Genomic DNA, 26,020 nt, shown 5'->3' on the forward strand with positions numbered 1-26,020 from the left:
ATATATATATATATATATATATATATATATATATATATATATATATATATATAAAACCTAATCTGTTACTTAACAACCTTGGTAACACAGAAGGGAACTGAGAATTGATCAGACCTGACCAGTTATGCTATGCAAATGAGCTATTTCTGCATAGTGCTTTGACTGTTGCTGTCTCCAAAACCATACTGTCATTAAAAAGATGCAATTCTGGAGTAAGGCTCAAAATGTCAGAGCTGGATTACAGACTGATCACTTTAGCTCTTCCCCCATAGAGACTGCTCCAGCATTTTTACCCCATTCAACCTGTATTTTAATGTTAAAAACAATTTATTTAACCTACACATGTTTAAAATATTATCAGAGATTTTAATTGTTTTGTTGCAATTCTTCAAAGATGAGTAAAATTAAGTGTGAAAAATGAAAATTGATTAAAACCAATGTTTTTAAAATTCCCTCTTCTTTTGTTAATACACTTGTTGATTATTGAAACTGAAAGAATTAAAAATGTGTACCTCCGGGCCCCCTCTGGGGAGTTTCTTTATGTATGAAACCCCTCTAAGCGCCCAATCCTTCAATTCTTAGGCATGTGATAAATTTTACTTATGTGTGTTGGGCCAGTTTTCTTCAAATTATTCATGTGCTTAAGCATCTGCAGGATCAGACTCTAGATTTGGACAGCAAATGTAGACTAGTCTGTTTCTGGTTCTTATGAACAATCTAAGTGCTGCACTATCGGAGTGCATACACTGCAGGGGAAATACATCCAGACAGTTGTTTCCTCTAGAGTTTTAAGAAAAAGTTCCTATGAACACATCTATCAAAATGAGTATATCTTAATTTTTGGCCTAAATTCCTTGGCAGTGTTCTTTTAAAAAAGGGTACAGTCAAAGCACCTTCCCACTAAATATCCGTAAAAAATCTCAGTCTAAAATGCAGTAAAATATTTTAATGTGAAAATGAATTTGTTGTTGACATTTCCCACTGATGTGTGAAATATTTTTTCATTAGCTAACACATGACATGATTTTGAGATATTAATCTGTCATGTGCATTTGTATTAGTGTGGAGTTCTCTTAAATGAACAACTATTAGGATGTAAAACTATTCTTCCACTTAAGAAACATGTATGCTAAATAGTAATATAAAATACTGGAAATAAAATGTATTAAATGAAAATAACTGCAAAGTATGCCTAATAGTCCTTGTTAAAACAGATTAATCTTTAAATTTTTAACCAGGCTCCAGACCAGGCATACAAAGTGAAGACATTAATTAAACTAGTATTCTGTCTGTTCTCTGACTAGATCATTTGGATTCTACAATGTCCTGACTAATATTTTTACATTTAAAAAATATCTTCCTATACTACAAATAAACAAAATATAGTAAAACAAAGTGAGAATTTAGCTTGTTGTTTCAACATGCTTAGTGCTTGATGGTCTCTTTCTTTCTGTACATAGGCTTGTTAGTTGCACAAAAGGTAGTTAATTCTGTTGCATTTGGTATCTGATTATAGAACAAAGGAACAGTGTTATTTGCAGAATAATTACCAAAATGATCAATTTAGATTTTTGAATATTAAGGAATTTTTAATGGCAAAAGGAAATCAACATTTTGAAATCCTATTCTTTCTTAGAATGAAATTTGAAATTTAACTCTCACCTTATGGTAGATAATATGCAAATCCCAATATATGAGCCAAAGTGTTGCAGTATCATGGGAATTTGGTGCTAAAACTTAGCTCCATCTCTTGGATTAAATAACAGTTGAAATACAAGGATTTAATAGTTATAGTGGTGCAGCATTGTTTCTCAATTTTAACGAAAGATGTTTTATCTTAATTTTGTATTATAAAATGCCAGTTTTAAAGACCAATAATTATCCATCAGTCACATAATTTCTTGGTCAATTATAATTTATATTTTCTATGCTTCTTATTGAAAACACTGAGAGTAAATGGGTGACATGAAATTATACTATACATAACACCATATTATTATACAAATACATGGTGTATCTTAGGTATAGTTAATCCTGCCTCAATGCAGAGGGATAGACTAGTTGTCCCCTTCTTGCCCTATAGTTCTGTGATTTTTTTTTATATCTGCAAGAGCAGATTTATTTTAAAAAGAAATATTTCATTTCTTCAGTCAACAATTTACAAGCTTCAAGTGTTCCTGTCCCAAACGTTACCTTTATCTTAAGTAGCTAATACATCTTTTCCTTGATATCCAATTTTATTCTTTTTTTCTGACTTCTTTTGTTATATATCTGTAGCTGTTGTTATTGTCTAGTAGGATTTAATTGCCTGTCATAGAAGTTTCAGTTCCCTGAAGCCTCATGGGTGAAGTCAGAGCAGCTATTTAATCACACATATGTTGCAGGGTTTCCCATGTTTGCTGACGTCAAAGCAAGAGACACTTCTGACAAAAGCCATGGACCCAAGTCCAGGCTCTAATGTATGAAATTATTCATGAGGGGTTTACCATTTAAACCTACACAAATACTTTAATTCCTGTTAATTTTGAACCTCCTGACAAAAGCCTGGAGGTTCAAAATTAAATCTGGCACTCCTTCCTCGATATCCCCCCGCCCCACCACCACCTTTGTTTCTAGTTATCACAGTCTACATGATGCATATTGTATGTCTGCCTGCTGTTCAGAGGCTCCAGTAATACCCCAGGAGCGACTGCCTGAGCAGAAAGATGCAGTTTGTTTCCTCTGTTATTTTCTTTTGTAGTTCAAATTGTTAATTTTATCCAAACATATTCCTTATTATTAATCATAAGAATACATTGTATCTGTCCGTCTGTGTGGAAGAAAAACAGGAGATCATGGATGTGGTTTAATTAGCTGCAACTTTATTCACTTATAATATCCAGGGGTACAAGGCAACATATTGTACAGCTCAGGAAGGAGGGGGTCAGCTTCCCACTGACAAGAGCTAGGAGCCCCAAACCCTCTTCCTTTACCCCTTCAAGGGGGACAGGAAAAGGAGGGGGTTGGCTCCCTGCTGATGAGATGTAGGAGCCCCAACCCCCCCCCTTACTTAATTTCCTTAAGGAATGCTTTCCTCTAAATCCTTTCCCAATCCATTTTGTCCAATAACTGTATCCCTTCTATACCAAGTACGTGCACTGGAAATCCACCACAGGTTTTATGTAGTAAATTGTGACAGTATAACCTAATCCCCTTACTCCACCCCATAAGGTCACAGAATAGCTGTGGGGCAGGTGAAAAAAATGAGCTGGCTTCGGCCAATCCGGGGGTAAGGGGAAAATTCCTTCTCAGCCCTGAAAAGAATAGGGCAATTAGCATAATTCCCACAGTGGGTCAAAAGAGAACCCATTTGCCAAGTACATGTGTGGGTAGCCCAGTCCTGGTAAAGAGGTTGCTTGGGACATAAATACCCTCCTACTCTTCTAGTCAGCATGAAGGACAATGCAGTGACCTTGTCCTAACCTGGCCCCATCTGCTTCCTGCCCTTCCCGTGCATCCCTATGAACTTTCCCATTTCTCCCTACTTGCTATAAGGGAGCTCTACAGGGGTAAACCCTCTTTTCTTCCAGCCAGCTATAAAAAGACCCACTTTCATAAAGGTTGCAGTGGGCACATTTTATAGTGCCTTTCATAAGAGGCAATCCAACCACTTTTCAAGTGTTAGGTAAGCCTCGAAACATCCCCATGTGGTCAGTGTTGTATTCATTTCATAGGTGGGGAGAAAGTCAGGTAAAGAGCAACTTTCCAAAGCTCACACATCATCTGAGTGGCAGAAGAATACCAGAACCCAGGACTGATGTCCTCCTGTCCTCTGCTCTAATCATCAGAGATGCAGCCTTCCTTAGATATATTATTTTGGCAATAGCGAGGAGAAACATCTCTTCAACAAATGTCTGAAAACTGACACACAAAACTGTCACATAAAACGGATGCCATTTTTTAAACTTACCTGAAAGATAGTAATAGCTGACAAATGAATATGTAGTTCTTTTATGTGCATGTTTGAACACTACATTCAGAGCTAAGTGATAAGTGGAGACAGTTGTGGTACAATGTGTACCTCAGGGAAATGTAGTCCTGCGTCCTCTATTTTTTTTTTCTCTGACTCTTCAGTTTTTCCCTGTATGCTGTAGCTTTTCTCAGATCCTGATTTTTTTTCTTTAAAAGCACAAGTTGTCCATTTTGAGTATCACAGCATATGATTTGTTTCCCCAATCTTGCAAACAAGCACATGATTAAATTTAAGATGATGATTAATCCCATTGTCTTCAGAGTGATAATTTGCATGCTTAAAATTAAGCCCATGCATAAGTGTTTGCAGAAATGGGGCCTTAATCATTTACAGAACTAAGACTAAAACTCAGGTGACACTGGCCCCCTGTTGCATTCCCTAAATGCTTAACCTGGCTGTCTTTCAGACATCGTGCTCCTATAGCTTGTTTGTTAGGAAGCTGAAATTAGTCCTAAAGGGCAGGTGTAACTAATGCAAAATGAGATCCATCTAGAAAGCTTAATAATTTGGGGCCCGATCCTATGAATATACTAGCTCTGCAAAGCATGTAGTGCTTACCTTACTGCTGTGAATGGTCCCGTTGATTAATAGACCCCTCAGGCATTAAGCTTGGTAGTTACTGTTGGCAGTATTGGGCCCACAGAGAACTATATATGATTTATTAAATACATTTTACCATAAAATCCAAGCAACAGAACAGCATTATTAAAAAAAAAAATTACGCTGTTTACATAGACTTATATGACTAACAGAAGGCTTTCTGATGTTGAATACATATATTAATCACTCTGGGCCTATTTACTTAGATCTTAGCATATTTGGCAGTAAAGTAGATAGCATCCCGTACCTCAATTAAAACTAGGCAACACAACCTAATGAGTTTGAAAAGAAAGAAATAGGTGGTACCCGTGTTCACCTAATCGCTGGCTCTTGCTTTTTCTTTAACATGATTTTTCTTTAACATCAAATGCAAAGCACATGTGAATTAGATGAATAATGTACCTGAGGAAGCAAGTTGCAATATAAAGTTCTTAAACACACACACAAGAGATATCATGTGTTTTACTCCATTTTTAATGCTTGTTATAGCAATCCTGACACCTAAATGATCACTTAGACACCGTTCCAGTAAAGTGACAAATGTTAACATTTCAGAAACCACCAGTAAATAAAGATCCAAAAAGTAGCCCCTTAGCAACTCCTTCCTTCTACTCCCAAAAGATGCAGAAGTGTGTGTGTGTGTGTGTGTGTGTGTGTGTGTGTGTGTGTGTGTGTGTGTGTGATCCCCTTTAGATTATGTTACATCTTTTGTTTCAGCATGAGGGATGCTGCTCAAAGATTTGCCAAATTCAGCATGTTTTGTTAAGTTATGAGAACTATGAGAAACTTAAACTGGGTTTATGCTTGTAAGCTGTTTGGTAGCCATGATAATCAGTATGATATTTCATACACTTTAAATCATAAAAAGCTTGGCGTTTACTGAGCCTGGTCCATTACGATAGGACCACATCAGCTTGGGTAAATGACACTTGGGCTTTAGATATATACATACTCAGCATAATGTATATCAGTAGGCTCAATTTGTACCTATATGGTGATTCATGAAGAAGTTCCAAATGAATGCTACAGTCATTTAGAACTTTAAATTAATACATGCTTTCTACCTAAAAAGATGCTAACTATCTTTTATTGTATTATAGTTATTATTGTGTCTAGTTGATGGTTTATTTCTATGTTCACTGGAAGGTTGCTGGGGCAATGCATGGTTTCTTAAATGTCTGTACAGTGCAGAGCACAGAGGATGATGATTTTTCTACCACACCACATGAACATATCTGTACTGGTGCAAGTGTGTATGTACACTGTGTATATAATAGTTATAATAATTTTGTTTAATATGCAGTTGCACCTATAAACCCCAAAAAGATCATAGCACCGTTGTGCTAGATACTATACAGACATGCAGAACAGACAGTCCCGCCAACCTTGTAGTCTAGGCAAAGGACCACACAGAACAAGGGGTGTGTATTCACATCTTTTGCAATGTCTGTATTGTATTTAAATGTATGTATAGCTTATACAGTATCATATAATACAGATTTTTGTACAGAGTGTAATGTAAATTATCAGATACATAGGGACTTAAACCCTTACATTGTACATTTTGATTCAAGCACTGGGAGCAAAAAAAAATAATTTTCTAGTTGAAATGCACACGTATGCATATGTACCCATATGTTCCCAAATACTGTAAAATATATTTAAACATGCATATCTGGGTAAAATAAATGTGAAAAATCAATCTTAGGTGTATTAAATTACACTTGTTTCATAGCAAAGTACTACATTATTAAGACTGTAATTGTGGGTGTGTGTGCGTGCACACAATTTCTTGAATATTTTCTATCAATGGATTTCTCTCACTGATACAGTTAGGCAGAACCTGTATTTAGTGAAAAATCTTTCAATAGAATGACCAACCAGATGGGACCAGTAACAATAGAGAGAAGCCTCAAACACCACAGACATTTGGTGCTTAGAATAATAAAAAGACTATAAAATTAGATTAGTTGAGTCTAATTTGGAATTGGTATATTCCCCACGCACTCTTGCAGCTCTTGGGCAGATAAAGCCTTGAGATTTAGTACTTTCAGGACAGAGGACTGCAACTTCCAGTAAAAGAAAAAAAGGCATTCTGGGAGGTCGCAGAGGGCAGTGCAGTGACCTCCAATGATTTACAGGCCTTTAGCTTAATGAAATTGTTTCAGTGACATGACGGTAAAAGCTCATAATGGATTGGATGCCCTAATGTAATGAAATTACTCCCTTCTGCCTTAAAAAAAAAAAGAAAGAAAGAAAAAAAAGCGCAATTAATATTTACTGAGACCTGACAGGCTTCAGTGTGCTGTACTGTGCAGTTCTTTCAGACAGTCAGTGAGAAGAGACAGAGCAGCGTGGCAGGCTATGAGCAAGCCTCCTCCTGGGGGACGAGCAAAGACTGCAAGGGGGTGGAGGGACACCTCAGTGACAGGAAAGATTGGAACCCGGTGTTTTAAGGCAGCTTAGTTACCCAGCAAACCTTCATACTTTCCCTTCCTTCCTGCAGGCAACTGGACAACAACCAGATCAGCTGCATTGAAGATGGAGCCTTCAGAGCCCTGCGTGACTTGGAGATTCTGTGAGTTGACTTTGTGATTTCTTTTGTATGTCTGTGTGTGTTTGTCTCTCTCCATGCTGCAGTGCTGATTAAATGTAGAGGGTGGGGTTTTTTTGGTCTCCTTACCCTGGCCAAAGTGTTATAACCAGCGAAGTGAAATGTCTCACCTCCCCCAGATGGGGATTACTGCTAATTAAACTACAAAAGAGGACTTCTGTGCTGATGCTCCTGAGGAGCATAGAAATTGCCATATTTGTTACTGTGTGAAACAGATGGGGTTCAATAACATCCAGAGCCCATGTAATGTACAGTATGTACAGCCAGAAACCTATTCATATATGTGTAATGTGGAGTAGAGGATGGGTAACAGGTTTGGAGAGAAGAATATTTAGAGGTATCTCACAATTGATCTAGACAGAAAGGATGTGTAAAATAAAATAGAAAATAAAAAGGTGGGAGGGGGGTTGTAGGGGACTTTGACATGTTTGCTCACAACATTAGCTTATGGGGAAGGTCCCAGTTGGAGAACCAGAATCATGCCAAGGTTTGTTCTTTTAAAGCTGCAGCACAGCAATACCACAGTCTTTAATGTTTTCCCAATCTTTGGTAAAAGTGCATCCTTTGAATGGTTTTAGTGAAATAGCGGAATGACAATAAGCAGAATACTACTACCTTTTCAATTGGATTCAACAATGAAGCCTGATTTTGATCTACAAACTTACAAACTATGTTTATGCGTGCCTTTAATTTTTTTTGTAAAATCAGATATTACATAGAGTTAAGTATCTAGGCATAGAATAATTTGACTATTGCTAACATAGTTACTTTATCTGAGCAATGACGCATTTTCTAGTGTACTGCTTAACTAAACAAACGGGGACAAAGGCTTTCCTGTGGTTGGAAAATTAATTCTTCCAAACTAAAAGCATTAACACTTCTGAAGATGTGTAACCCTTTGGCGGAAAAGAAAAGAAAAACAAACAAAAAAGAAAACCAAACCCCTTAGTACCTGAAGTGGCGGTAAGAGTGGTCCAGTGCACTAACTATATGCAGTGAATTACAGCAGAGAAGGCCCCATCCAGCCTACCAGAAAAGGTTTTGCTTAGCTAGATGACAGCAAACAGTGGAATATTGGCTGGTTAAACTGTGCTCCAAATTAAACTGGAGATGAATCAACATAAAGCCTTTTGAATTATGAGGACAGGCACACAAAAGGACAGTACATGGAGAGCCTATAATAATAACCAAACTCCTCACAATTCAAGTGTGGAGATTGAATAGGGGGTTCTTGCCCTATCCCGCTCACTCTGAAACCAATGGGAGTCTTGCCATCAACTTGAGTAGAAGCAGGATGAGACTCTAAATGACCTAAGGCTAGTTTCCATGGTTGTTTGTCTAGGATAGTCATTTTAGATACTTATTGTCTTTGTCTGTCAAGTTTTGAAGCCATGATGTATAATAAACATGTTGTGATTGACCTAATACTGTTTATCTCTTGTGTTGAGCTCACATTAGGTATTTGAAGGATCTCCTAGCTGGAAACTTGTTTTGTGAAGAATACAGTTAGAAAGACAGAACCTTTCTTTTGAATTAATAGCATTTGTTAGAAAAGGTAATGACATCCCACAATTACATTTTCCTTCTCTGCCAGATTGAAAGGATTATTGTGATTTTTTTAAAGTCATCACTAGCTACCATAAGCATGATCCAATTTTACACAATGAATAAGTTCAATTCTAATATTTTTCTGATGGCATATGTTTTCTTTATCCAAGGATGATGCATCAGACATCCGCTGACACTAGATTGTGCTATTACTTTCAACAAAGTATGTTGACTAGCAAATTACATGATATTTGTACTATAATATTCTAATAACCGTAGGCTCTGAGATAGTTTTTAACAATATATTTCTCTTCCCCGTTGTTATCAGAGCCGATCAAATGTTGAATTAGTTTATCTACCTGTCTGTCTGTAATGGCCTGATTCTAAACCATTCCCAAATCAATATAATTGTTGAGGTGGAGAATCTGTTCTAACCTGCTCTGTGTTTAGAATTGGCCAATAGCAATTATTCTTGGCAGTTTTAATTTTCAACATAGGCATGATTTTATGGGAGAAATCAGTCTTAATTCTATGAGATGAGAAAATAGGTTGGCGCTAACTAATTCTTAAGATATCTTTCTTACAGGCACAAAATCCTCAGTATTATGTTGCCTTCCCAGTTTAAAATTTTTATTTAAGCTCTTCAAAGCAATTTTGAGCACTTCAAGTCTGTGAAACAAAACAAATGGCTTAACTTCCCAAGAGATGTCACACCTTCCTCCTGAATATTGTTACAAAGAGTCAAAGATCAAAAAGTTATCAACGCTTAGAAAGAATGTTAACAATGGAACCGGAAGACCATCAAGTGACCACTCCCTAGTGCAGTCACCACTACATAATTGCATGCAAATATGTTCTCACCTATAATCCATCACATAATGGAGACACGGTAATTTTGGCAAATACTGTTCACTAGAACAATTTGCAGTGATACCAAATGAAGCAGCCTTGTTCATTTTTCTTTTTCTCACAAACTAAAATATTGCAGTCTTTCTCAAAATGTATGCAGATTTGTTTACATGGTAAATCCTTGCCTAAATTATAAACTCTTTGGGGGCAGAGGCCATGTGCTTTTGCAAGTTGCTTAACATATCTAGCCCATTTTTAGCGCTATACAGAAAATAAATTACTATATTAAATTTTAGCAGTTCCATCTCTTTATTGCATTTGCTTCCCAAATTGAAACTCATCAGAGGAGAAGAGGAATTTGATGAGCTTTTCCAAGTAGATTTAGGAACGGGAAGGGAAATTATTCAATTGTCCCTGAGAATAGAAAGCCCCATGATCTGATTTTTTGGGTTATTGGTTCTCAGAGAGAGGTTCTGATGCTTGTATAAGAGCCTATTTAACATCAGTTCTTCCTGCCATTAGTAAACTTGTCATTAAACTCTTTTCATTAATAAACTAGCACCAAACAGGGCAGAGTAAAGGTTAAAATTGGGCTGTCACTGCAATTAATTGCACTACCCAAAATGTGCGTTTATACAGTATTGTGCTAATGGCTGGGATACCTATATCTCAGTTAAGGAATGTGATTGTATATACTAGGATGCTTACAGACTTCTAATTGGCACATATAGTAGTGTGCCCTTCAGACTTTGTGGCATAAATTGTCAAGTTGCATTGCTGTTACTGTGCCCTGTGCCAGTTTATCAATAAGCCTCACTGGTTCTTGCATGTGGCTTTTGTTGGATCTCCAAAAGCCTTACTAATAATGTGCCAGCATAGTGGTTTGAAGTAAAATAGAAATATATCGGAGTGGATGGATTGTTGTTATGACACAATAGTACAGGAAGCTTCATATATTAGTAATTCCATACGAACTACAATTAGATAAAATTTAGGAAGACTCAAAAGTGAATTTTACAATTTAAGCCTCAAAGGAGGGTGCATCTTATGAGTAAAATCATAATAAAATATAAAACTGATATGCATTTGTAAAGTGAAAACACAAGCAAAATTAATGTGAATTTCCCACCAACCAAAAGTATAATTTCTGCTATAGGAGGGTTTTCTTTATTTTCTGTTCTACTCCACTGAGTCCTTAGCTTATAATGCCAGATATCACCATACGACACAATGGCACCGTTCAGAAATATTTATTAGATTATTAAACTGAACAAGCTTAGCTGTCGACAGGCTAGGATTCATTAAAAAACAAAACAAATCTCAACATCCTCCAATCCATATCCCAGGAGTCCAACACTTTTTAGTTGGTGCCATTTTTATCCTTATTTATAAAGGTGTTAGCAGACATCTTGATTAGCCAAGTAATCCAAAGAATATTGAATAGATGACACAACTATTTCAAAATTCAGAATTTCATCTTCATTTCTCTGGGACATCCTTTCAACAGGAATGAATGTCAGGGTGAGTTCAGTATGTCCAGCCAAACTGGACAAACTAATATGAATATTAGCTGGGTGTTTGTGCTATCACCATCAGCAGTGAAATGCTTAAAATCTTGGGATTTTTGAGGATCCAGTTACTTGAAATAGCTTTGAAAATTGGAGCTTGAAAACTTTCTGGATGTTGCAGATTTCACAATATAGAAAGGAACAAAAAGACCACAGCATATTTGTTCAATTCAGTTCACATTACCAAGAGTTTTCCCAAAGAAAACTGTGCTAAGAGTGTCATTTCAAACACATTCTGTTGTCATTGTGCAGTGCTAATAATGCACAGTTTTGTTCTTGGTACGTTGTTAATAGTGTTAATTACTGTTATAATTACTCATTCATCTTATGCCTCTCATCCTGAGTTCTGAGGCTTTCCAAGCTATGGACTAAACCTTCCAATCCTTTTGCCATGAGTACTCCTACTTCTGTGAATAATGTTGTTTAAATTAATGGACAACAAACTGTGTATAAAGGCATTCAGCATTAAAAGACATTTAGGGTGGAATGCATCCACAGTAAACTCACAAAGGTTGAAAAAATCCCAACCCTAGCAGCCAGATTTCTAAAGCAAACCTAAATCATGCCTGAAATTCTAATATGTGAATTGAGCACCAAAAACTAAACTCAGAACCTCAGTTCTATTCATTAGCTTGTAAGAGTCTGAAAAGTAGGTGTTGATCTGAAAAAGAAACTACAAAAAATATTTTCCAGGTCCCAAAGCTCAAACCTAGCGAAAAGTGCTCGGGACTATCAAAAACTTTAAATAAATAAATAAATAAATAAATAAACTCAATTTGAAAATGAAAATTCAAAAAAGGGGTATTGGAGTTTGAACTTGTCTTCTTTCTGACTCAGATTATGAACTGGAACCTGATATCTCAAAACGTATTCATTATGCAGACTATGAAATACGGAGATCTCAATATGATGCAAATCATGCACTTGGCTTTTTAAAATTTGCTTTAGGTGGAAGCTTGTATTCTGGAGAACACATCAGAGTCTGCTAGAACAATTTAAATTCGGATAGTATGGTTCCCTTGGACTGTGTGTAAAACACCCATTGACAAGCAACGAAACTTTCACAAGCAGAATGGGGGATATATTATTGTGGTGTCTTAGCATTTGTCTTCACTACCCGCCGATCCGGCGGGTAGCAATCGGTTTTTCGGGGATCGACTTACCGCGTCTAGTGAAGCTGCGGTAAAATCGATCCCTGATCGCTCTGCCGTCGACTCCGGAAATCCACCTCGGCAGGAGGCGGCAGCGGAGGCGGCGGCAGCGCGGCAGCGGTCGACTTTCCCGCGTCCTCACCGCCAGGTAAGCCGACCTAAAATATGCAACTTCAGCTACGGTATTCACGTAGCTGAAGTTGCGTATCTTAGGTCGGACCCCCGCTGCAGTGTAGACCTAGCCTCAGTCAGACTTTCTACTTCAGTCCATTTCTGTTGCCATAGATTATGTTGTGAATTCAACAGTTTACCTTGAATTACAAGTTACCATTGGTAATATTCCAACATGTAAAATAACACAGTATTCCACAATAACCTGGTAAATAACTTTTGCCCCTTATGACAATGAACTATCAGATGTATGATTATAATACACAGTGAATGATTTTTCAGATGAACAAACTTGAAAAAATTTTGTGAGCATGAATCAGGGTCTTCAGATATAGCATAAGTTCATTTTTCTTCCAGTTTTCTTCTGTTTACAGTCTTACTGCTTATAATTATACACACACACACACACACACACACATAAAATTACGCACACATATATATATGTGTGTGTGTGTAGACACACAGAGAGCCAGTTTTACTTATTTACAAAATGCTTTGCCAGGCATGTCTCAATATTTTATTTGCTTCAACTATCTTGAGAGGCAGGGCGTTAAAGTCATGACATAATTCTAAATATATGAGATGTCATTGCTTAATGAAAGCCTGAAAATGCCACGAGAATGATTTCTTGCTCTATTTTTCTGCAAATTACGATCAGTTCTGGCAATCAAGATTAAATTTGAACTGTGTGAGGTGCATTCTTAACTGCTACAGTGCAGTCAGAATATTGTAGTGGGAACTAGATTTCACAATAAATTGTGTGTATAACTCTTGCTTTAGTCATTCATGCTTGTGTGCAGTTGAATTAAAATAACAAATAAATGGAAAATAATACAATTGGGCTGATAATGAATTTGGGTTAAAAATCTATTCAACTTCTTCACTAGTAATTGTGCACATAAGACATATTATGAAAACAAAAATTCAAAAGGGCTTGCTAGTGGCAAGGTGTGGGTAATCAGACTACATGGTTTAATCCCATTGCATGTAATCCAAAATAATTTGGAATACAAGCTATGCCTTTTCTAACAGTATTGCCAGGCTTCTTCCCTCCCCCCGTGTTATGACAGGAAGCTACTCTCACAGGACAGCCAGAGATGAAACAAATGTAGACTTGGCTGTGGCGAAGTACCACTGCCACAGTGTATAGAGGTATCACTGGACAGATGGCTAGTTCCTCTTTTCTCTACTTCATTAGCTATCTGGACCTACTCCAGTGATAAGCATTAAGAGAATGCCCAGTAACTGTCCTTCCCCCATCAGTTTCTGTCTCATTGTAGATCTCTATAATGAAGGAGGGAGCAATGTGTCCAAAGAGCATGGCTGCTGTTGCACTTTCCACTATAGGAATCAAATTGGAGATAAGAGGAACAGAAAATCTGTGCCCTAGAGGACTTTCACTCCAGTCCTGGGAACTTTCTGAAATATACTGAAACCCTGATGTGTGCGATTAGCATGTTTTATCAATTGGAAATGAAGAATTCTGCACTGGCAGGGTAGGCTGGGGTGTGTGTGTGTGTGGAATGTTTTAATGTTTAATAAGGAATGTTTTTATTTGTTGAAACTTTTCAGTGAGACATCTACGGTCATTGCTAACAATATGGAAATAAAATGTGAGATAACCTCAGTTGTATAACATATTTCAAAAATTTGAGGAAGTACAATGTATGGTGAAAGGAACAATATCCAGATGGCACCAAGGTGACAGGTTTTATATCAGAAACAAAATAAGAGCGGGGAAGAGAGGCTCTCTGTAAGAGTCTTTGATGCCTGTTTCGGCCTTAATGGTAGTTGCTTTATGGATGGGTTCAGTATATTCACATAAGTACTTTAACTAGTAATTTTGTTAGTCCTATTAGTATTAGTATTCTAGCCATGTCCATGAAAAATCAATATTGATGCCTAACTATATCCTATATCTACAGAAGATGGATTTGACTTACTGAAGTGTATTTGAATGCTGTGCTCATTTCCCACCTACCCCCACTATCATGGTGTTTTTATCGCCTTTAAACTAATAATACCCAGGAGCCCTTAGGGATGCAGAACTAATCAAGATAAGAGCAGTCCCAATTTGGAACTATTATATTCATGAATCAAGAACAAAATACATTTCTGAGAGGGACTTGTTTTTATGACCTCTCAGGGACTTCTGCCAGACTCGCTTTCCCATGATATTAGTTGTTTCATTTGCAGGCTCTGTTCATCTTGTAACTACTTTGTTACTCCTTCCTCCCCTCTGTCTGATATACTATTTTCATCAGTTGTATAGGAAATATAGGGCAAGCTTTTAACTTTGACTGTCAGTCTTGATGTAAGTGACCAATTTATCACTGAAGACACCCAGCTGTGTATCTCTCACTCATTTGAATTGGACCATGCAGTTCAACATCTTAGCTAATGTGTAGTTGAGGGAGAGTGGTGGTGAGAGTGAGCTGGCTGAAGCGCCACCCAGATGAGACTGAGGTGGTGTTGGGGGAAGTAGCTAGGGAAGGTAAAATATGAATCCCTTAGTGGAGGGAATGGATCTGCTGTTAGTTACCAGAACTCACAGCTATGACTCACAGCTGTTGTTGGATGATCATGTCACAGCAGTAACCCAGTCAGTTGTTTACCATCTGCCTGGCCAACAGGTTGGAACTTCTCCTTTCTGATGCAGACCTTGCTACTTTTGTTCAAGCCTTTGTCACCTCAAGATTAGATTGTTGCAACATGCTCAACTTAGCATTGTGCCTTAAAACCTTTCAAAAACTGAAGCCAGTACAGAATGTAGCAGCACTCACTGAGTGGCGCACGTGGCTGGGAGTGCATTACTCCACTGTTCTGGGATCAATGCTGGTTTCCTATCAGTTTCTGGATGCTGTTTAAGGTGTTGGTCATGACCTATAAAGTTCTAAATGGCCTGGAATCTGCTTTTTGTCATTCTCCATCTGCCATACTGCCATAGCTGCGGACAGTACAAGCGCTTGACCTGGATCCCAGTCATTATAAGAGAGAGAGTGCTGCTGGCACCTCCATGAGGGCTCTGGGACTCATTCCCCCATTTAGTCCATAATAACCCTGATTCTTCTCAAATTAGACTCTCTTGAGTTCAAATTTTGAATATGGTGGAAAAGAATGTATCTAGGATGCTCCCTGTAGCAGAGTTGTGGGTCCAGCGCACCATCTACCATGCTGAATATTTAACTTTAAACTGTAGCTGCTGAGATTCCGAACTCTGTATGATGTTTGACATTAAAGCTTCCAAAAATGTCCAGATAGGCCAATAATTTTGCATCTCCAGCCAATTGGTGATTGAAATGGTAGCACATAGACATTTAAGAAATTAATTTGTAGGTAGAAATTGTGCTTGCAAATCAGGTACATTTGTGCCTGAATTCATTTGTGCCTGAAAAGGGCCTCTTCAATTAATTGATCGGCACAAAATTGCAAGTGCAGAATTCTAGGCTGCTTTTGATCTAAAAGACAGCAATCCCAGATTTTTCTGTTGTTTAATTTTGTACTTGTATATAAATATGTGTTTAGCATAAATAGATCTAAAAATATATTTGTATAATATATACACATGCACACAAGAAATTGAGAGGAAATCTGAGAATTTTTTAATGAGACAATCACACGTATGTTATGATAGGATACAGAAAGGAAAATGCTCAATTTTTTAATTAGCATGTGCTGTTTTCTTTATTAAAAGAAAGGAAGGTGAAAGAGGATTTGTTAAGGATGGAAGCATGACCCTTAATTTTAAAATAACATTATCACAAACTTAATTTTGGTAGAACACTTTTTTTGTAATTTTCAGCCTTAATAAAGGAAGGAAACACATCAAAATATGAGAAATTAATATTATTAATCCTATATAAATTGGAGGAGTTTACATTATTGGGTGAATTATTGTTAAACATATGTTCAGTGTGTGCTAACATTGGACAAATGGTTATGTTGATGTTCTTTAAATACCATTGACTTTAAGGTTTCGTTGGATCACACATAGACCCTAGCTGGGATAGACTGTATTGCTCTTGCGTATTTCCATTCCTTGCTTTTAGAGAGCTCGGAGTGTGGGTTTGGATAATTGATAATCTGTCCCATAGGATTTACTAAGTGAGGTTCTACAAGGCTTTTTTATTTCATAGGAGGCACTGAGGGAGATAGCAGAACATTTTGAGCTGCAGCACCAATAGTATTCAGCAAATATGCATCTCCGTCTCATTTTCCTCACACCGAGATGGTACGTTGTGTCTGCACTTTCCTAGTGCCCGGCAAAGGTTGGGATTTGGACTGAGTTTGAGGTATCTTGCTCTAATCCAAACAAGGTAGAGGTGAGACTGATGGGTTGGCGGAAAGCTCTAGAGAGTACAGAGGAAGGATTTGTGCACTTATTAATGAAAACGTCTACCTGCCCTTTGTCTAGAGATGCATAGTTTGGAGGTGCTTTCACACCCTCTACTTCTGAAATCTTGGCTGGTGTCAGTCACCAAAAATGCCTTCCTCCATTTTTATCTAGTGAGGGTGATTGTGACCATCTGTCTCAGAGTTGGACGTGGCCACAGTAATCCATGGATTACCGCAATGCAGCAGACATGAGACTATCCTTGAAGCCCACTCACAAGCTCCAGTTGGTGCAGAATGAGGTTGTCAGTCTGCTGGGTGGAGTCACCAGCAGGGAGTTTATTTCAGCAATTCTCCAACAGCACAGGCAGCCTATTGGCTCGTGGATATAATTCAAGATAGGTTGATCTATAAAATCCTATAAGGCTTGGATCCATTTTATCTCAGAAACAACCTTTCTCCCCATCTACTGTGATGGCATTTGAAATCAGGTGAGGTGCTTGAGCTAATACTTGCTACATTTCAACATTGAGATGCAAATCATCCAAAGCGGAGTTAGTACCCTGTTGTGCATGTGTATATCTATTAGAGCTGAGCAAATAATTTACTAGGAATAGTTGACTCCATTTATTTAGCTTCTTTTCATGTTTGCAGAATATTCACCATCAGGTGACTGCTTCATATTTATTCAAGCTTCTATTTTGTTTTGCAAGTATTTACTTTGTGAACTGAATATGAGTGGAACACTGTGAGTATTCAGTATTTAAGGTGTGTTGGTTTCTTTGCGCGTAGCACATGATAGTGAATTAACTAACTTGTGTAATCATTTAGGACTTGAAGAAGCCTCCTGGCTCTGGCAATTGGGCAAGCTGCACCTTAGGGAAATTTAGTCAGGACAAGGTGATATTTTAGCATATTTTTAACTTTGTACTTTCTAAATTAGACAGGTTTTGCCTAAAGCATCATTACTACAAAAACAATCTGTTTTTAGTTTAGTATCTAAGTGCAGACTTCTTTGCACCTTTCACCCAAAAGAATGTGTATGGCACAAATAGTTGCCTCTGTACTTGGGTTTGGCAAAGGTCTGTTATTCACTTTCCCATACTATATAAATGATAACTTTTCCAATGTGAATGTTTGAACATGCAAATTCTAAATTTCCAGTTTCTGTGTGAGACACATGCCCCATCCATTAGTATGTATTTATAATAGTGTACATATCAACCTTAATTTACAATGCATGTAACTTCACCATGAGGGCTATACATACTCCTTTAGAACCTAAAATTTTAACGGCTTTCTGAGAAATGTTCTGTCTTACTTGGCAATACATGTGGTGTTCACTGGGTAAAATACGCATTTCATTTCCTCTCTCAAGTCCCTTCAAAAAAATCAGTGTCATTTTTTCCTCCCCATTTCATATCTGTCCATCATTTCACTGTTTGGTTCTTCATGTCCCCCTTGTCTATTGTGGGGGTGCAGATCATAGCAGGTAGTTGGGGAAAGCCAATCTTCTGTCACTAGTATGGAGGGTCAGGTGGGAATGGGGTTCTAGACTTCCTCCCAAACCTCCTCTTCAAACTCTGGGATGAGGCTTGATAGGAAAAGAATGGTGTGGGGAAGAGGTGGGCTGCAGCCATATCACTCAATGGAGTACTATCTTGGCCCCACCTCCTACTCATTGTTATCCTTATGCTTTTTGGAGTAGCTGGCAATGTGGTATATAGAGCTTGAGAGTTTGTCCCTCTATGCTCCTAGTGGCCTAAGTGGGGCATGCAGGCTACCTCAGTTATAGCAGACAATGCCGCATTGCGGCAACTGGCAGCAGCAGGTGCAGGGCGAACCTTGGAGAGGGGGAACATTTTAACAAGTAGAAACAATCGTAGCATTTTTGGTGGGTATACAAGACAATTTTTGCTATCCTTCTCTATACCTGAAAAGGCAAACAATTTGTGTCTACTATCATCACACTACCATGCATGGAGCTGGCCTGAGGATTTTGGGGAGACGTTTTATTGGGAGATTCCCCACTACTCAACTGACTTGTTTTGCCAAAACAATTGTGTGCGCATCAATGGAGAAGTCTTACAGAATAGAATGGGAAATAACTTTTCCATACTGTTTTTTTTAAACCATCCTCTAGGATGGGGCAAAATAAAACAAAAATAACTGGAAGCATGAAACCATTCTCTTCTGAATTAAATTAGAAAATTATTATGATTATTATTTAGAATTTCTCTTTGTATAACCCGATTGAATAGATAGACCTCAATAGATTTTATACTATAGGACTTCTCTATTTGGGAGCTGCGGCATGTGGATCATTGGATTCCCCCAGCATCTCGCTGCAGAAGTGGAGTCCAGCTGCTTGTTCCTTTCAACCCTAGCAGTTGGATTGCATTACTTTGAATTGGTTTACATTTTTAAGGTTGTCTCTGCTATGGAAAGGGGTATAAATAACTCTTTAAAATGGAAGCTGAGATTCTCTTTTACATTGCCCAGAGACTGTGGCTCTGAACTAGGCATTCACATGAGTCTCCTTCAACTCATCTCTTCTTTCTGGTCTTCCTTGTGAATATGTATTCAGGTATGCTTTAAATGAATTATGCATATAGGGCCTGATCCAGATTCCATTAACTTCAGTGGGAGCTAAATCAGTCCCATGAACTGTAATATATAATGAATGATAATGTACAGTGGACACTGCTGAAAGCTCACCATTTGGTAAATTCTATTTTGCTTTGTTTTACAGGTGATCACTGTGTTACATAAAACATGATCTACAAAATAATTATTGATAACTGCATATTCTTGATCAAGTCTGGGATTTTTAAAGGAGCCTACAGGACTGAGATGCCCACATCCCATTGAAACTTTAGTTTGCCTTTGCAGTGATTCTTTTACAACTGGATTTTCTGTTTAAGTGAAGTTGCACTTTCTGTCTAGGAGAGCAATTGGATGTGATGTGTAGAAGCTTGCAAAGATAAGACCAGCATTTCTGCAGATCTTTGGGTACAGGTATTAGGGAAGAATGCAGTATTGACTGATGGCAACAGTATGGAGGGGAAAGCACAGAGCTACTTTCACTCGGTGAGAGAGGCTTTATGAAGTACTTCATAGTGTACCATGAAGTTGCTGCTGAGGTAACTAGCAATGAATGGCATTAAGCATTCTAGACAGAATAGTGGAGTCCTCTAAAGAGGCGGTACTCTTGTTTTCATAGTGAAATTAAAGGTGGGATACATGCCTAAGACACTTGCTTTTACAGACATAATGACTTGGAATTAGTTGCACAGCTCCTAATAGGCACTTTCTGGAATCACAACTTGAAAGCAGCTTTGACTTTAAATAGAGGATCCTGATGAAATGGATGTAAAAAATAATCCTGCGTGAACACCATAGTTCAGCACCATTGGTGATTTTTGTTCAAAAGAGACCCATGATTGAATAAATGCTTGAATGAACAATATCTCCTAGAAAGAGAATGATTTAGTCCCTTAAGCCTTGTCTTCACTTGTCTTTTTCTCCCAAAAGTATATACCGTTGCTACCACCAGTTGAGCTCCACTGGTGCTGGCACTAGTGTGAGCATGGTGCCAATGGCCTTCGGTATTTTTATCATCATGTTGTTTGGTGGCGAGGGTTAGACAACAGAGTAGTAAAAATGTTGGTGGCTGTGAAGCCTTGGCTACACCAGCGCTGCTGCCATCAGTCCCATTGATGAAGCTGAATTGGGAGACTAATGTAGCATCAGCCTTATAAAAGTGAAGCACATTCAGGAATGAAACATAGATCAAATGGGGATTGATATCTAATGGTTAAAGAGGAGAACTGGGAAACCGGACTCCTAGGATCTTTTTCTGCTCACTGTCATGTTGTGTTGACCTTCAGCAAGCCAGGTAAGGCCTCAATTTGGTAGAAAACTCTCACGCATGTGCTTAAATCCATCCCTGTTCAGAACAGCACGTCATATGCTTAAATCCCATTGACTTTAATCGGCGCAAGATGAGACTCTTAGTCTCTCCATGCCTCAGTTTCCCACATGTAAAATAGTTGTAAAATCCATTTTACAGAAGTGTCATGGGCTTATCATTTACTTTGTATGTTCAGGTCCTTCGATGAAAGACAAGCGTATTACGTGCATAAGGAGCCACCAGTAATTTAAGATATCTACTTTTAACCAATTATTTTAGCTCCCATTCTTGTCTTATTTGCTTGAGTGAGAGTGACTTTATTCCTGAAGGAGAAGGGTCTATAAAATAACTGCACTTCTAATACTCTTACCCCAAATTAAAACAAGGAATTTGGTGGGACACACAACTTGAACACTTTCAGTGGGGTTGCACTGCCTTTGGATGTAGCATTGTTGTCAAGGCTGTATCCCCACTTTGAACTTTAGGGTACAAGTGTGGGGGCCTGCATGAGGACTTCTAAGCTTAACTACCAGCTTAGTTCTGGTCCGCTGCCACCATTCCCTTCCCTGGGAAGCTTTTAGAAACTTCTCACCAATTCCCTGGTGAATACAGATCCAAACTCCTTGGATCTTAAACAAGGAGAAATTGACCCTTCCCCCCTCCTTTCTTTCACCAACTCCTGGTGAATACAGATCCAAACCCCCTTGGATCTTAAAACAAGGAGAATTTGACCCTTCCCCCCCTCCTTCCTTTCACCAACTCCTGGTGAATACAGATCCAAACCCCCTTGGATCTTAAAACAAGGAGAAATCAATCAGGTTCTTAAAAAGAAGGCTTTTAATTAAAGAAAAAGGTAAAAATCATCTCTGTAAAATCAGTATGGAAAATAACTTTACAGGGTAATCAAACTTAAAGAGCTCAGAGGACCCCCCTCTGTCTTAGGTTCAAAGTACAGCAAACAAAGATAAACACTCTAGTAAAAGGTACATTTACAAGTTGAGAAAACAAAGTAAAACTAAGACGCCTTGCCTGGCTTTTTACTTACAAGTTTGAAATATGAGAGACTTGTTTAGAAAGATGGGGAGAACCTGGATTGATGTCTGGTCCCTCTCAGTCCCAAGAGCGAACAACAACCTTAAACAAAGAGCACACCAAAGCCTGTCCCTCCCACCCCCAAGATTTGAAAGTATCTTGTCCCCTTATTGGTCCTTTGGGTCAGGTGTCAGCCAGGTTACCCGAGCTTCTTAACCCTTTACAGGTAAAAGGATTTTGGAGTCTCTGGCCAGGAAGGATTTTATTGTACTGTACACAGGAGAGCTGTTACCCTTCCCTTTATAGTTATGACGCCCCCCAAATCACAGATAGTGTTGGACATCCGGTTCCACACTGGCTGTGATTTTTTTCCTGGAGCTCTAGGAGAAAACAGAGTTAATAAGACACATGTACCTTTAGACATACTACTGATTATATAAAAACTAACAATATGTTTCATTCCAAGAACAATTGTTAACCAGTTAACTCTGGGAAACTTTCCCGGGAGAGTGCATCAGCCACTTTGTTAGAAGCTCCCGAAATGTGTTGTATTTCAAAATCAAAATCTTGGAGAGCTAAACTCCACCGAAGAAGTTTTTTGTTATTTCCCTTGGTGGTATGAAGCCACTGTAGCGCAGCATGGTCTGTTTGTAGTTGGAAACGCCGTCCCCAAACATATGGGAGTAGCTTTTCCAGCGCGTACACAATGGCGTAGCATTCCTTTTCGCTGATTGACCAGCGGCTTTCCCTCTCAGACAGTTTCTTGCTGAGAAACACGACAGGATGGAATTCTTGATCCGGTCCTTCCTGCATTAAAACTGCTCCCACGCCTCGCTCGGAAGCATCTGTGGTTACTAGGAACGGTTTGTCAAAGTCTGGGGCCCTTAGCACAGGGTCAGACATGAGTGTTGCCTTAAGCTGGTTAAAGGCCTTTTGACACTCATCAGTCCACTGAACTGCATTTGGCTGTTTCTTTCTGGTTAGGTCTGTCAGCGGGGCGGCGATTTGGCTGTAGTGTGGTACAAATCGCCTATAATATCCGGCCAAGCCTAAGAAGGATTGGACCTGTTTCTTTGACTTTGGAACCGGCCACTTTTGGATAGCATCCACTTTGGCCTGTAGGGGATTTATAGTTCCTTGACCCACCTGGTGCCCCAGGTACGTCACTCTGTTTTGGCCTATTTGACACTTTTTAGCCTTAACAGTTAGTCCTGCCTGTCGGATGCGCTCGAAGACTTTTTCCAGGTGCTCCAGGTGTTCTGTCCATGAATCAGAAAAAATGGCCACATCATCGAGGTAGGCAACTGCAGATTCTCCCAATCCCGCTAGGAGACCATCTACAAGTCTTTGGAAGGTGGCGGGTGCATTTCGCAACCCGAAAGGGAGTACATTGAATTCATACACCCCTGCCTGGGTGACGAAGGCTGATCTTTCCTTAGCGGGTTCATCTAGTGGTACTTGCCAGTACCCTTTTGTTAAGTCTAAAGTAGAGATGAATTGGGCATGTCCCAATTTTTCCAATAGCTCATCTGTGCGGGGCATTGGATAGTTGCCAGGACGAGTTACAGCATTTAGCTTACGGTAGTCCACGCAAAAGCGTATTTTCCCCATCTGGTTTGGGAACTAGAACCACTGGAGATGCCCATGCACTGTTAGAGGGGCAGATTATACCCATCTGTAGCATGTCCTGGATCTCCCTTTCTATAGCAGTTTGGGCATGAGGTGACTCCCGGTAGGGTGGGGTTCTAATTGGGTGAGCATTACCTGTGTCAATGGAGTGGTATGCCCGTTCGGTCCGTCCTGGAGTGGCTGAGAAAATCGGTGCAAAGCTTGTGCACAGCTCCTTGATCTGCTGTCGCTGCAGACGTCCCAGGGTCGTGGAGAGGTTCACCTCTTCCACGCCACCATTCCTTTTTCCTTCGTAGTAGACACCTTCAGGCCACTCCGCGTCATCTGTTTCCTGGGCTGTAAACTGGCAAACGTTTAATTCTCTGGAATAAAAGGGCTTCAGAGAATTAATATGGTATACCTTAGGCTTTATGTTGTAGGTGGGGGAGGCTATGAGATAGTTAACAGCTCCTAGGCGCACCTGGACCGTGAATGGTCCTTCCCATGACGCTTCCATTTTATGGGCCTGGAGTGCCTTTAAGACCATGACTTGGTCTCCTACCTTGAAGGACCGTTCTCTGGAATGTTTATCATACCAGGCCTTTTACTCTTCCTGAGCATCCTTTAGGTTTTCTTTAGCAAGGGCTAAAGAGTGTCGGAGGGTGCTTTGTAGGTTGCTTACAAAGTCTAGAATGTTAGTTCCTGGAGAAGGCGTAAACCCCTCCCATTGCTGCTTCACCAACTGTAATGGCCCCTTAACCTCGTGGCCATACACAAGTTCAAATGGTGAAAACCCTAAACTGGGATGTGGTACAGCCCTGTAGGCAAAAGGCAACTGCTGCAACACTAGGTCCCAATCATTGGAGTGTTCATTTACGAATTTACGTATCATGGCCCCCAAAGTTCCATTAAACCTCTCCACCAGACCATTGGTTTGATGGTGATGAGGGGTGGCAACCAAGTGATTCACCCCATGAGCTTCCCACAGGTTTTTCATGGTCCCTGACAGGAAATTAGCTCCCGAATCTGTAAGGATGTCGGAGGGCCACCCTACCCTGGCAAAAATGTCTGCTAATGCCTGGCACACACTTTTAGCCCTGTTGTTGCTTAAGGGTACAGCTTCCGGCCATCGGGTAGCAAAATCCATGAAAGTCAGTACGTACTGCTTTCCTCTGGGTGTCTTCTTTGGGAAAGGACCCAGAATATCCACAGCTACTCGCTGAAATGGGACCTCAATTATGGGTAGTGGCTGGAGAGGGGCTTTAACCTGGTCTTGGGGCTTTCCCACTCGTTGGCACACCTCACAAGACCGGACATAATTAGCAACGTCCTTGCCCATTCCCTCCCAGTGGAAGGACTTCCCCAACCGGTCTTTGGTTCTGTTTACTCCAGAATGGCCACTGGGATGATCATGGGCTAAGCTCAAGAGCTTTACCCGATACTTAGTGGGAACTACCAACTGTCTTTGAGGATGCCAGTCTTCCTGGTGCCCACCAGAAAGAGTCTCCTTGTATAAAAGTCCTTGTTCTACAACAAACCGGGATCGGTTAGAAGAGCTGAGAGGCGGTGGGGTGCTCCGTGCCGCCGCCCAAGCTTTTTGAAGGCTGTCATCTGCTTCCTGCTTGGCCTGGAACTGTTCCCTTGATGCTGGAGACATCAGTTCCTCCTTGGACTGTGGACTGGGGCTTGGTCCCTCTGGAAGCGATGCAGGTGCTGGGGCTGTTTCCATTGACTGTGAACCGCTGTCCGCTGGTGCACTATGTGGTATTTCAGGCTCTGGCTGAGCCTCTTGGGTAGGGTTATCTGCTGCTTCCACCAGTTTAGGCTCGCTGGTGCCCTCTGGCATTGGAGTTGTAGACGGGTTTGCAAGCGCTGGACTCAGTGCTGGCAATGGTTCTGGTGCTGGTTGCGTTGCCAGTTCCGGTTCTGGGACTGGCTTTGGCTGGGTCTCTGGGATTGGATCCACTATGGCTGTTGCAGTTGTTGGCAGGGGATCCGGTTCCACCACCTTTGTTTGAGTCTCTGGGTACACAGACGGGGCCCTGGTGGACGGCTCAGGAACAGGGATGGGGTTGAAAGCTTGCTTAGCCTGGCTGCGGGTGACTATTCCCACCCTCTTGGCTAGCTTCACATGGTTGGCCAAGTCTTCCCCCAGCAGCATGGGGATGGGATAATTGTCATAGACTGCAAAAGTCCACATTCCTGACCAGCCCTTGTACTGGACATGCAACTTGGCTGTAGGCAAGGTTACAGACTGTGACACGAAGGGTTGAATTGTCACTGTAGCCTCCGGGTTGATGAGTTTGGGGTCCACTAGGGATTGGTGGATAGTTGACACTTGTGCCCCAGTGTCCCTCCAAGCGATAACCTTCTTTCCGCCCACTCTCAAGGTTTCCCTTCGCTCTGAGGGTATGAGAGAGGCATCTGGGTCTGGGGATCTTTGGTGTGATTGGGGTGTAATGAACTGTAATCGGTTGGGGTTCTTGGGGCAGTGAGCCTTTATATGCCCCAGTTCATTACATTTAAAACATCGCCCTGCTAAGGTATCACCGGGGCGATGTTGGTTGGTGGAGACTGGTGGGGTGGGGTAAGAAGGCGTCTGGGGTTTCCCTTGGGATGTGG

General features: G+C 39.9%; 1 protein-coding gene across 1 annotated transcript in view; it reads left to right on the forward strand.

The window, feature by feature from the left end:
- Positions 1 to 26,020, forward strand: part of SLIT3 (slit guidance ligand 3) — a 798,116-nt gene that overhangs the window by 453,568 nt on the left and 318,528 nt on the right. Inside the window, exon 6 of the mRNA XM_065410175.1 lies at positions 7,119 to 7,190. Within this exon, the coding sequence (XP_065266247.1) occupies positions 7,119 to 7,190 (72 nt within the window). The remainder of the gene's footprint in view (positions 1 to 7,118; positions 7,191 to 26,020) is intronic.

The sequence above is a fragment of the Emys orbicularis genome, chromosome 8 (genome assembly GCF_028017835.1).
Source record: "Emys orbicularis isolate rEmyOrb1 chromosome 8, rEmyOrb1.hap1, whole genome shotgun sequence".
Lineage (NCBI taxonomy): Eukaryota > Metazoa > Chordata > Testudines > Emydidae > Emys > Emys orbicularis.